Raw genomic sequence first — 13,293 nt, forward strand, 5'->3', positions numbered from 1 at the left:
GGAAATGGGACCAACTGGGACGGGCAGGTGGGGAGAGGATGCTGTGGTGATGGGGCCAGAGAGGGAGGGATGGAGAAACTGTTTGCATCACTGGGAAAATTCTGGTTGCACTTAAACATCTCTTACCATTCCAGCACCTTTTCCACTGTCATGGTGAGGCCAATTACAAACTAAAAAGAACTACATTGCATTTGGGTACGATACATCCCCTCAGGTAACTGCCCCCCCATCGAATTAATTTCCACTCCCACCGCTCCCATTGCTTACATTTTCCATCCGTCCCAGTCTCATAGTCTAGGCTCATCACTCTCCCTCAATTGGCCGCACTTGCCTATCACCCACAAACCTATCTACCAAGATTCCACCCCCCCCCATTTACTTTTCTTCTATGTTTAGTTCAATATGCCCATCGTCTTTCCATTATCTGGGTCCATCTATCACCTAACAGCATCAGTGTATACCCTTCTCCCATCCCAACACAACCACCATCTACTTTTTATTTCTGCTACTTCCATCTATTGCCTCTCATCTCCCCTTCCCCTCCCCAACTAGATCCCACTTTCCCATCACTGCCCTCACCAGCACTCACCTTTTCTCCTCATCCTGATTTCATCTATCACCTACCCCAGCCTCTGTACAGAATTGAGAGGCAGGGGTGAGGTAGAAGCTGATTAGTGATAGATGGATCACATACCAGCCTCTCAGTCCTCATGCAGGGTCCCAACCCAAAACATCAACCCTCCTTTCTCCTTCACAGTTGCTGCTTGACACTCCCCCCGCCCCCGAGTTTGCTTTTCACATACTAAAACAGATTATCTTCCTCTTATTATGTTGTAGTGCACGTGGCTTTACCGGGTGTAAATTAATTGCTATTTTTCAGACAGTGCAAAAGTGGCTTAACCTTCAAGTGAATACATACTTGGCTGTAAACTGTGTTAAGATATTAATAAGTTTGTGAAAAATACTGAATAAGTAAGAGTCTTTATTTTCTCCTTTGAATCAACTCAAACAAGTGCTGGCAGACTGTCCACTTATGGTGACAACAGAGATAAATCCAATCCAGCAAACATTTTAAATTAATGGTTTGGAACGTAAATTTGAGCCTGTTTCACCCCTCCCCCCCCAATGCATCACACCTCTTTTAGCTTAATTGCTTTTCTTAGTGTGAGTAATTAACTTTTGCAGACTGCTCATTAGACTGATAGTATGGAGTTTCGTCATGTTATAACAGTGACGACATTTCAAAAGTTTATTGGCTGCAAAGCACTTTGGTGAAATCTAAAAGGGACAGGAAATGTGCTGTACAAGTGTGACTCCCTATTTCCTTTCACTCACGGGATAAACTGAACTAACCATTGGGGCAGCTAATAAATCACCAACACCCAGACAAGGAACTGTCAAAACAACAGTACAGTCTCCAAGGCTGGGGTGGAGGTTTCGGGAAAATGGTGTTGAGGGAGATAGCAGATGGACATAGTTGAAAGTGATCCTAGACAATATATTTTAAGATATGGTTACACTGGCTTCCAACCGTTGAGGAAGCTTTCATGAGGAAAATGAAGTACTGAGCCAAATGCTGGAAGTATGAAGTAAAGCCAACTGGCTGGAAATTCGGGGCTGCCTCAAACCCCTTCGGCTTGAGATTGCTATAAAGCCTTACCTGATACACCTGATCCAAAATGTACCAGAAAAATAACTAATGGGAAAAGTGGATGCTCACTGAAAAATAGGAGCAATTATTCATTGGTTTGGACTCAGAGTGAAAGTGGGCTAGTAACTATGCAACCACAGCATGCAGTAAAAGATGTGCAGATGAGGTTTTAAACCTTAACAGCATGAAGGACGAGAAGCTCAAGCATATTGATCAGCAAGTTAAATCATAATCAGCAACCTACCTGCAAAGGAACTGCCTCTAGTTCCCAATCTTTCAGTAATACAGAATTCTGCTTTGAAATCTCACAGCAATCTTGCCTTTTCCAAATCACAGTCCCCTTAATGTTCCCCTCTGTCTGAGTTCTCGTGTAACTATTTCACATTGTGAGGGACACACTGACATCAACGAGACTAAATATAAACAATCCCAGTGAATTGTGTCCGAGAGAGTTCCCTGAAATTCTGATAAAAATAGTGGCAACAGGCAAGGTCTTGCTCCTGAGGTCTCACTCTGCCACTGGAGATGCCGGTCAATCGTTCCCAGAAGAAACTGGGGGCTAAGCGTGACAGAGGATTTATGTGGAAAATAATTGGGATTCACATCATTGCTTTGCAAAGAGAAGATAACATGCTAATCTGAACTAACACAGTGACTATAAAAGGCTGCCATATTGAGACGTTACGCAAAGCAAAAGCAGTGTTCAAGACGTTTCATCCTCTGAAAAATTCACTGCACTTTTGCACTTAAAAGATTGCCTCAAAGGGATATGAAGCAGGTTAAACAAGAAAGAACCTGCATGTGCATGGCACCCAATACACCCCAAGGGACCCTGAAGCACTTTATAATCAATGATATACCTTTGAAGAGAAGCCACTATTCTGATAGAAAATAAACAGCACTCATGTTGCACACATAAGGCTCTAAAACATAGAGACATATAAATTGTGTTTTTTGTTGTTAGCTAAAGGATAAATATCCACCTGCACTATCCTGCTCCTCTCTAAAACAGTGGTCTTGGATTTCCGTACGTCAGCTGCAGGGGGTAAACAGGTTCTAAAGACAAATCACCCACGGTGTTTCTGACCAATTAGACTGTGCAGGACAGGATCAAGCAGGTAGTTATGGTTAACCACCTATCTCATGAAGTTACTGAGTAATAGCTTGCAGTTTGAGTATTACTCTGGTGTGAGTGTGAAAAAAGGAAAAAAGGAAAGTCCAGAGTGAAGATTAAAAAAGCAAGGATTGAGGTGGGCTTGCTGCTTTCTGGAATGTGTAGCCGTGCCCAGCACTCATGGTCCACACAATAGCACAGCTCACCACGGTTTTATATCTACATTTCCAAGAACTGCGAGATTTGGCAGTCACAACTTGGAAATAAAATTATTCCATGTATTCAGAGTACCACCTGTTAGCTGAAGGAATGCAGTTCCACTGTAGACAAGTGAAGGCTGTATTTGATACACTGAATTGCACACTAATGCATTAGCAGAGCGTTAGTCCATGTGCAATCGTGTTTGCAGCACAAATGTGAGCCCAAAGCATTGCATGCAAGACCAAGGTGAATTGCAGATGTTTCTAAAGCTTTGTTATTGGAAGTTGATACCACTCCATAGAAAAGCTCTCAGATATACTCTCTCATTTTCTTTTAGTAAGGTTGAATCTAATGACTTATAGCAGAATTAGCCTTTATTCTCCTCAGTGCTGAAAGATCTCAGTGAAAAAAAAAATAAAAACTTTGGAGGGTTTCCAGAACAGATGTTAAGAGATTGCTGAAAAGTCTTGACTTCAGAGATGGAGGATAAGGGACCAGTCATTATGGATTTGGATTGACAAGAAGTTCTTTTGCTCCAGTGAGCTGTGAATCTTTTGCAGTTACCCACCCAGAATCTGTGGATGTTCAGTTGCTGAATTTATTCAGCCTGAGATCGGTGAGCAATATGGGGATAATGCAAGAAAGTGGGGCTGAGGTGGAAAAGTAACCAAGACATACAGAGTAGCAGAGTATGTTGTGGCATCACACAGCCTTGTCCACCTCCTACTTCTTCAGCTGGTTCTTCAGTTTTGTAGATGAGGCACTGCCGAGCTTTTCTTGCCAAAATATCATGGCACAGTAGCCTAATGGTCGGTCCAATCACTTTACAGTGCCAGCAATCAAAGGATTATGGTTTAATTCCTGCACTGCCTGTCAGGAACTTGAGGGTTCGCCCCAGGACTGCATGGATTTCTTCCAGCTGCTTTGGTTTCCTCCCAAAACCCAAAGACATATGGTTAGCGTTAGTGTGTTGTGGGCTTGGTCTATTGGCACCAGAAGTGTGGCAACGCTTGTAGGCTGCACCCAGCATAATCCTCGGACTGTGTTGGTCATTGACACAAAATGATGCATTTCACTGCATGTTTCAGTGTTTTGACATACATGTGACAAATAATGCTAATCTATCCCTGGGATAAAGCAAGTAACTGAAGGACCTGCAAGATGGTAGGAAAAAGTGGCAGATGTGTGATAGAAGAATATGATGTTTTGTGCAGGCAGGTGATGAAAGAATGGAGCAAGAATACTATTTTAGGAAGAAGATTGGAATGTGCGTTTGGGCACAATGGATGTGAAAATAATCAGATGTCTCTGAATGCACGACCAAACCCTACAGAAGGCACCAGTCATATGAATGAATCAGAAAAGATCTGAATTATAAATACACTGAATTGGGCAAATTTGGCCAGATTGTTCGTGTAGAAGTATCACCAAGTACCCCACTCTTCGGGGTCCAGCTGAACTAAAGGCAGAATAAAACCAAACACAAAGCAAGCTGATTCACTGTCTGGTTTTGGGGGGTGGGGGCTACTGCACAGGATCGAAGTAAGCTGCAGAGCTGTAAAATCAGTCAGCTCCATCATGGGTACTAGTCTCCATAGTATCCAAGACATCTTCAAGGGAGTGGTAACTCAAAAAGGTGGCGTCCATCATTAAGGACCCCCACCACCCAGGACATGCCTTCTTCTCATTGTTACCATCATGAAGGAGGTACAGAAGCCTGAAGGCACACACTCAGTGATTAAGGAACAGTTCCTTCCCCTCTGCCATCCAATTTCTGAGTGGACACTGAAACCATGAACACTACCTCACTACTATTTTTATTTCTGTTTTTGCACTATTCATTCAATTTAACTATTTGATATATATGTACTGTACATGCTTACTGTAATTCACCATTTTCCCCTATACTAACATGAATTGCATTGTACTGCTGCCACAAAGTTAACACAGTCTCTATTTCCTGAGGAGACTGAGGTCCTTTAACATCTGCCGGATGATGCTGAGGATGTTCTACGAGTCTGTGGTGGCCAGTGCTATCATGTTTGCTGTTGTGTGCTGGGGCAGCAGGCTGAGGGTAGCAGACACCAACAGAATCAACAAACTCATTCGTAAGGCCAGTGATGTTGTGGGGATGGAACTGGACTCTCTCACGGTGGTGTCTGAAAAGAGGATGCTGTCTAAGTTACATGCCATCTTGGTCAATGTCTCCCATCCACTACATAATGTACTGGTTGGGCACAGGAGTACATTCAGCCAGAGACTCATTCCACCGAGATGCAGCACAGAGCGTCATAGGAAGTCATTCCTGCCTGTGGCCATCAAACTTTACAACTCCTCCACTGGAGGGTCAGACACCCTGAGCTGATAGGCTGGTCCTGGATTTATTTCATAATTTACTGGCATAATTTACATATTACTATTTAACTATTTATGGTTCTATTACTATTTATTATTTATGGTACAACTGTAACGAAAACCAATTTCACGGGGATCAATAAAGTATGACTATGACTATGACTATTTCATGACACATGCTAATGACATTAAACCTGATTCCGATTCTGAGGGCTTTTGGCGGAGATACACAGCATCAACAGTGTCCTCAGAAACATTTTGTATCAAAGGATAATCCTTGCTTTTGTACAAGGCAGAAAATTGTCAAGTAAAGCAGTTTACAAAAAATCTGTTTGGTATGCTTCCTTCACGGTCAGGGTATTGATTATGAGTCAGGAAGTCATGTTGAAGTTTATAAAAACTTGTTTAGGCACACTTGGAGATTCATGCAATTCTGGTCACCCCAGACTTTACAAAGGACACAGAAAAGATTTGCCAGGATACCACCCAGATTAGAGGTTTTGAGATGTAAGAATAGGTTGGACAAACCCTGGACTGCTGGGGGTGCAGGCGAGACCTGATAAAAGTTTATAAATTTATGAGAAGCATATATAGGGTAAGCAGTCAGAATATGTTTTTTGCCTCAGACCAGAGTACATGCATTTAAGGTGGAGAGGGAAGTGTAAAGGTGATGTTTGGGGCAAGTTTTTCTTTTGAAACAGGGTGGAAAGAGCTGCCAAGGGTAGTGGTGATACAATAGAAGTACTTCAGAAGATTTTAGATAGACACTTCAACATGCAGTGAATGGAGGGATATGGGTCCTGTGTAGGTAGAAGGGATTTAATATAATTTGGAATCATGTTTGTCTTGGACATTATAGGCCAAAGGACCTGTTGCAGTCTACACTACTTGATGTTTTAAGTTCTAAGTTGACACAAGGCCAAAAGCTTCTAATTCCCATTACTTTAATAAGTCTTCAGACTTGCCCACATCTCTTCAGTGATTATTTGGTTGTGTGATACTTTTGATTTTCAATCATTAGTTTCATTTCTAAATCTCTCCTTCACTTCCCCCTTCTAATCCTTGAGATCTCCTTTAGCCCAAAACTTGCAATTTTTCCATTCATCCAACTCTGGTACCTCTTGTTCTCTTGTACACCTCTGATTTCATTGCTCCTCCTTTAATGGCCAAACCTTCAGCTGCCCCATGTTCTTAAATTCCATCCTAAAACCTTTCCACTTTACCTCTCGTTTCTTGTTTAAGATACTCCATAACATCTATCTCTCTGTCACCCCTCCTATTACACTATTACAGACACAATTTTTTTTTACCATATTTAAGGCTCCATATAACTCCAAGATACAGTTCCATCAATGTTGTTGTCTTTAGAACACTTACATTCCGGATCCATTGTTAATGCCTGTCCCTGAGCTGCCGCCTGTCACTGATCCAGAACGCCGTTGGCTCAGGAAGAGCAGAGGTTCAAGACATCTTGCAAACTCTGACCTGTACTCTGTGTTGATCTGAAAAAGAAATGCTTCTCAGTTTAAACTTGACTTTCTCAATGATGTGCAGTTACCAAAGTTCAGGAATAACTAATTCGATTTTACCTTGCTGCTTTGTGTTGGCCTCAAATGATGGGGGAGTTTAACAATCTTCTGCAGCCTCTCCATCAGTTGCTACAAAGAAAAAAAATGCCTGAAATTCTTCCTGCAGATTAGGGCTGTTAATTCTAGCTGGACATAGTAGTTTCATCGGTTCTTCTACCTCCAACTGTTCTACATAGTCAAATAGCTAATTTCTAATATCTTTTAACTAATAGATAAAACCATTCAAAAATAGGAACAAAAATCTTTAATGTAAACTTGTGTGTTTTTTCCTACAAGTTGCCTGCAACAACATGCTGGGAACTAATCTTCAAATCATGCAGACATTAGCCCAACCCTGGAAAGTTGGCAACCTACCCCAAATATCCTTAATAAATTGCACTTCCATTTATGAAAGTACTGGGCACTATACAGAACAAACAAAAACAACTAACCCGTCCTTGCCTGGTGTTATTTGATTTCTCACGCAGTCCAGCATGACTCCTTTCTAGAATTTTCCATAGATACATTTGGAAATCTGGGTATTTAACCCATGTCTGGTTCAAACTGCACAGGTTCAGAGGTTGCATTCATTTCAATGGTCAGTAACAGATCTGAGAGCATTAAGTTAAATGAGCTGGCATGTTAGCAGATCGGAAATCAGAATCCTCCACATGAGACCTACCTATACATTTCTTTGAAACCTGGCCTTTGACCAGTTTTTGATCAGCTGCCCTATTATTTTCATGTATAGGCTGGTTATTAAAGTTCCTTTGATAACATTCTTGCGAATCTCCTGGAGATATAACTATGTCAAGGAATTTGCATTAATGCACATTGCTGTCTCATACTGAGGGTTAAATAGCAAAAGCCTTAACCAGCTGGAACTACTCCAATGCTAAAGCATGGAGTGTGGCTGAAGGGGGTGCATGGAAAATACAAATAAACAAAAGCTGTATTCCACAGCATCATAATTGGAATATCCTACTAACACCTTATTTTCATAAAAGATCAGTTATTATACATGCAATAGTCCCCTAATGAGCTTTTAATTTCTGCATATAACCCACTTACTTTGGAATTTTAGAAGGAGTCACGGTTAGACCATAAGACACAGGAGCAGAACAGGCCACTTGACTCATCCAGTCTGTTCTCTCATTCCATCATAGCTGATTTATTAACCCTTTCAACCCCATTCTTCCGCCTTCTCCCTGTAACCTTTGACGTCCTAACTAACCAAGAACTTATCAACATCTTCTTTAAATATACTCAGTGACCTGGCCTCCACAGCCGTCCATGGCAATCAATTCCACAGATTCACTACCTCTGGCTGAACAACTTCCTTCTGTTCTAAATGGATGCCCTTCTACTCTGAGGCTGTGGCCTCTGATCCTAGACTCATTTACTATAGGAAACACCCTCTCGACATCTACTCTGTCTGGACCTTTCAATATTGACGAAGGGTCTCGGCCTGAAACGTCAACTGCACCTCTTCCTAGAGATGCTGCCTGGCCTGCTGCGTTCACCAGCAACTTTGATGTGTGTTCCTTTCAATATTTGATAGGTTTCAATGAGATCCCTCCTCATTCTTCTAAATTTCAGTGAGTACAGGCCCAGAGCAATCAAATGCTCCATATACATTAACCCTTTCATTTCAGGAATTATTCTCATGAACCTCCATTGGACCTCTCCAATGCCAGCACATCTTTTCTTCAATAAGAGGTCCAAAACTGCTCACAATACTCCAAGTTCGGTCTGACCAATGCCTTATAAAATCTCAGCATCCTTGCTCTCGTATTCTAGTCCTCTTGAAATGAATGCTAACATTGCATTTGCCTTCCTTACCATCAACTCAACCTGCAAGTTAACCTTCAGGGAATCTTGCAGAAGGACTCAAGTCCCTTTGCATCTCTGATTTCTGAATTTTCTCCCCATTTAGAAAATAGTCTATGCCTTTATTCCTTCTACCAAAAAACATAACCATAGACTTCCCTACACTGTTTTCCATCTGCTACTTCTTTGCCCATTCTCCTAACCTGTCCAAGTCCTTCTGCAGACTCCCTGCTTGCTCAACACTGCCTACCCTTCCACTTATCTTTGTGTCATTTGCAAACATGGCCACAAAGCCATCAATTCCATCATCCAAATGATTGATATATAATGTGGAAAGAAGCGGTCCCAATACCGACCTCTGCAGAATATCACTTGTCACAGGCAGCCAACTAGAAAAGGTCTCCTTTATTCTGACTCATTGCCTTCTGACAGTCAACCAATTTTCTACCCTTGCTGTTATCTTTCCTATAATACCATGGGCCTCTTATCTTGTTAAGCAGCTTTATGTGCAGCACCTTGTCAAAGGTCTTCTGAAAATCCAAGTAGACAACATCTATTGACTCTCCTTTGTCTATCCTTCTTGATTTTTCCCTCCCAAAGAATTCCAACAGATTTTTTTTAGGCAAGATTTCCTCTTAAGGAAACCATGCTGACTCTGGCCTACTTTATCATGCATCTCCAAGTACCCCAAAAGTGCATCCTTCATAATGGACTCCAACATCTTCACAAACACTGAAGTCAAGCTAACTGGCCTATAATTTCCTTTCTTCTGCCTCCTGCCCTTCTTAAAGTGTGGAGTGATCTTTGCAATTTTCCAGTCCTCTGAAATCATTCCAGAATCTAGTGATTCTTGAAAGATCATTACTAATGCCACCACAAACGCTTCAGCTACCTCACCCTGGGGCGTAGTCATCTGGTTCAGGTGACTTATCTTCCTTCAGACCTTTCAGCTTACCAAGCACCTTCTTCTAATAGCAACTATGCTCATTTCTGGCCTGACATTCTCGAATTTCCGGCATACTGCTAGTGTCTTACACAGTGGAGACTGACACAAAATACTTATTAGGTTCGTCTGCCATTTCTTTGCCCCTGATTAGTGCCTCTCCAGCATCATTTTCCAACAGTCCAATATTCACGCTTGTCTCTCATTTACACTTGATAGATCTGAAAATCTTTTGTATCCTCTTTGATATTATTGGCCAGCTTAACCATTATGAAATGCTTTAAAAGGCTGGTTATGGAGCACATAAAAGCCTATCTCCCAGCTACATTGGACCCTTTCTAGTTTACTTATCGCTCAAATTGATCCACTGACAATACAATGGACTCTGCCCTCCACCCTGTCCTGTTCCACCTGGAAAACAGGGTCTCAGATGCCACACTGCTGTTTATAGATTTCAGTTTGGCATTCTACACCATCATACCCTAGAAACTGGCGGAGGAACTGTCCTCACTGGGTCTCAACACCTCCCTTTTCAGTTCGATACTGGACTTCTTAACAGTAAGGCCACAGTCAGTCCGTGTGGACAGCAACGTCTCGTCCCATTACGCTGAGCACTGGCGCTCCCTAAGGCTGTGTGCTCAGCCCACTGCTGTTCACACCGCTGGTACACAACTGTGTCGCAGGATCTAGCTCAAACCGTGTCATCAGGCTTGTGGATGACACAACAGTGATTAGCCTTATCAAGAACAATGATGAGACGAAGCATAGAGAGGAAGTGGAGTGGCTGGTGGATTGGTGTGACTAGAACAACATAAGCCTGAACGTGAAGTAGACAAATGAAATCATTGTGGACTTCAGGAAGGTGCAGACAAACCACTCCCTCTGCGGATGCATGGCTTCTCCGTAGAGAAAGTTAAGTGCACCAAGTTCCTGGGAGTTTAAGTCACGGATGACCTCACCTGGTCCCTTAATATCACCTCCCTGAACAAGAAGGCACAGCAGCTCCTCCACTTCCTAAGAAGATTGAGTGAAGCAAGGCTCCTCCATCCTGCCGTTCTTAACTATGTTTTACTGGAGCACCATTAAGAGCATCCTGACAAGTTACATCTCCATCTGGTATGGGAGCAGTCGAGCATCGGACCAGAAGTCTCTACTAAGGACTGTGAGAACAGCTGAGAGGATCATAGGGGTCTCCCTATCATTCATCAGGGGACATTTATCAGAAGCGCTGTGTACGCAGGGCTCTTAGTATTATTCAGGATTCCACTCCATCCAGCGTCCTCTTTGACTTTCCACCATCAGGCAGGAGACTCCGATGCATAAAAACAAGAACGGTCAGGATGAGAAACAGTTTCTTCCCTCAGGCCATCAGGCTTCTGAACTCCCTGCCACATTATATTCGAAGTGTCACTGGTTAATTTGTTCCGTACCTTACAACATTTAATATTAATGCACTTTAGTTTGTTATTTATGTGCAATTCACCTGTAAATTTTATCCTTTCCTTCATAAGTTATCATGTGTTATGTGTGTAATGTGTACTACTGTGCTTAACACCTTGGTTTGAGAAACATTTCATTTCTATATACATTATATACCTGTATATAATTAAATAACAATAAACTTGACTTATTGCTCACTTATCTTCATATTTCATTTTTTTTCTCTCCTTATGGTCTGTTGGTTTTTAAAGGCTTCCCAATCCTCTAACTTCCTATTAATTTTTGCCATTTTATATGCTCTCTCTTTTGCTTCTATGCTGTCTTTCACTTCCCTTGTAGGTCAAGGTTTACTCATCCTCCTTCCAGAATATTTCTTCAACGTTGGGATGTATCTAACCTGTAGCTTCTGAATTAACTCCAGGATCGCAATCCATTGCTATTTTGCCGTCATCTGTGCTCGTGTCCCCTTTCAATTAACTTTGGCCAGCTCCTCTCTCACTTGCCTCTGCAACTCCCTTTACTCTACAGGAATACTGATAAATCTGACTTTACCTTCTCCATCTCAAAATGCAGGGTGAATTCTATATTATGATCACTGCCTCCCAATGGTTCTTTTACTGTAAGCTCCCTAATCAAATCTTGTTCATTACACAACACCCAATCCAGAACTGCTTTTGCCCTAGTGGGCTCAAACATAAGCTGCTCTAAAAAGCCATCTTGTAGGCATTCTATGAATTCCTTTTTTTGCAATCCAACACCAACCTGATTTTCCCAATCTATCTGCATATTGAAATCCCTCATGACTATAATAACATTGGTCTTTTTACGTGCCTTTTCCATTTCTTGTTGAATTTATATCCCACGTCCTGACTATTATTTGGAGGCCTGTATATAACTTCCATCAGGGTCTTTTACCCCTGCAGTTTCTTAACTCTAGCTACAAGTTGAAGTTGTATAAGACTTTGGAGAGACCTAATTTGGAGTAATGTGTGCCATTTTGGTCACTTATCTACAGAACAGATGTAAATATGGTTGAAAAAGTACAGGGAAAATTTACAAGGATGTTGCCAGGTCTGAAGGACCTGAGTTATAAGGAAATATTGAATAGGTTAGGACTTTATACCTTAGAATGTAGAAGTTCGAGAGGAGATTTGACAGAGGTATACAAAATTATGAGGGGTATAGATAGGGTAAATGCAAGCGGGCTTTTTCCACAGAGGTTGGCAGGGACTACAAGCAGAGGTCATGTGTTAAAGGTGAAAAGTGAAAAGTTTAAGGGGAACATGAGGGGAAACTTCTTCTCTCAGAAGGCTGTGAGAATGTGGAATGAGCTGCCAGCAGAAGTGGTGCATACGAGCTCAATTTCAATATTTAAGGGAAGAGATGGTAGGGAGTATGGAGGGCTATGGTCCCAGTGCAGGTCAATAGGAGTAGGCAGTTTCAATGGTTTCAGCATAGTCTAGGTGGCTGAAGAGCCTGTTTCTGTACTGTACTTTTCAATGATTATATGACTATGACAAGAATTCTACATCTTCCGATCCTCTTTCTAACGATTTTATTTCAGTTTTTACCAACAGAGCCACTTCCCCGCCTCTGCCTACCTGCCTGTCCTCTCGATACAATGTATACCCTGGGATGTTACGCTCCCGACTATAATCTTTGTTCAGTCACGACTCGGCGATGCCTACAATGTCATACCTGCCAATCTCTAACTGTGCTACAAGATCATCTACCTTATTCTGTATACCGTGTGCATTCAAATATAACACCTTCAGTCCTGAATTCATCACCCTTATCCATTTTGCCCCCATGTTACACTTCACCTCATCCCGCTGACTACAATTTTGCTCTATCATTTGCCTGTCCTTCCTCACAGTCTCACTACATACTGCATCGACTTGGATACCAACTGCCCCATCCTCAGCCCTATCGCTCTGTTTCCCGTCTCTCCGCCAACTTAGTTTAAATGCTTCCCACAGGGGCTCAAGTAAACCTGCCCACAAGGATATTGGTCCCCTTTCGGATTCAGGTGTAACCCAACTTATAAATGTATGAGAGCCAGATTGATACATTGGAATAAGGATCTGCTTCTTGGACCCTAAATGACACCCATAATAAGAGAAGGCCCCAGATGGCCTCTTGAGCCATGCTTCAATGTTCAACAGATCATGGTAAATCCAGGGCCTTGTCC

The 13,293-nt window shown here is 42.1% G+C and overlaps 1 protein-coding gene across 5 annotated transcripts in view; it reads right to left on the bottom strand.

Annotated features, from left to right (window-relative positions):
- The window catches only part of rnf207b (ring finger protein 207b), a 67,664-nt gene that overhangs the window by 15,849 nt on the left and 38,522 nt on the right, over positions 1-13,293 (bottom strand). For all 5 annotated transcript variants that reach the window (XM_063033272.1, XM_063033273.1, XM_063033271.1 and 2 more), the window contains 2 exons: positions 6,911-6,979; positions 6,699-6,823 (listed from right to left, as the gene is read on the bottom strand). In XM_063033272.1, coding sequence (XP_062889342.1) covers positions 6,699-6,823; positions 6,911-6,979 — 194 coding nt within the window. The remainder of the gene's footprint in view (positions 1-6,698; positions 6,824-6,910; positions 6,980-13,293) is intronic.

This window comes from Mobula hypostoma, chromosome 25 (genome assembly GCF_963921235.1).
Source record: "Mobula hypostoma chromosome 25, sMobHyp1.1, whole genome shotgun sequence".
Taxonomy (NCBI): domain Eukaryota; kingdom Metazoa; phylum Chordata; class Chondrichthyes; order Myliobatiformes; family Myliobatidae; genus Mobula; species Mobula hypostoma.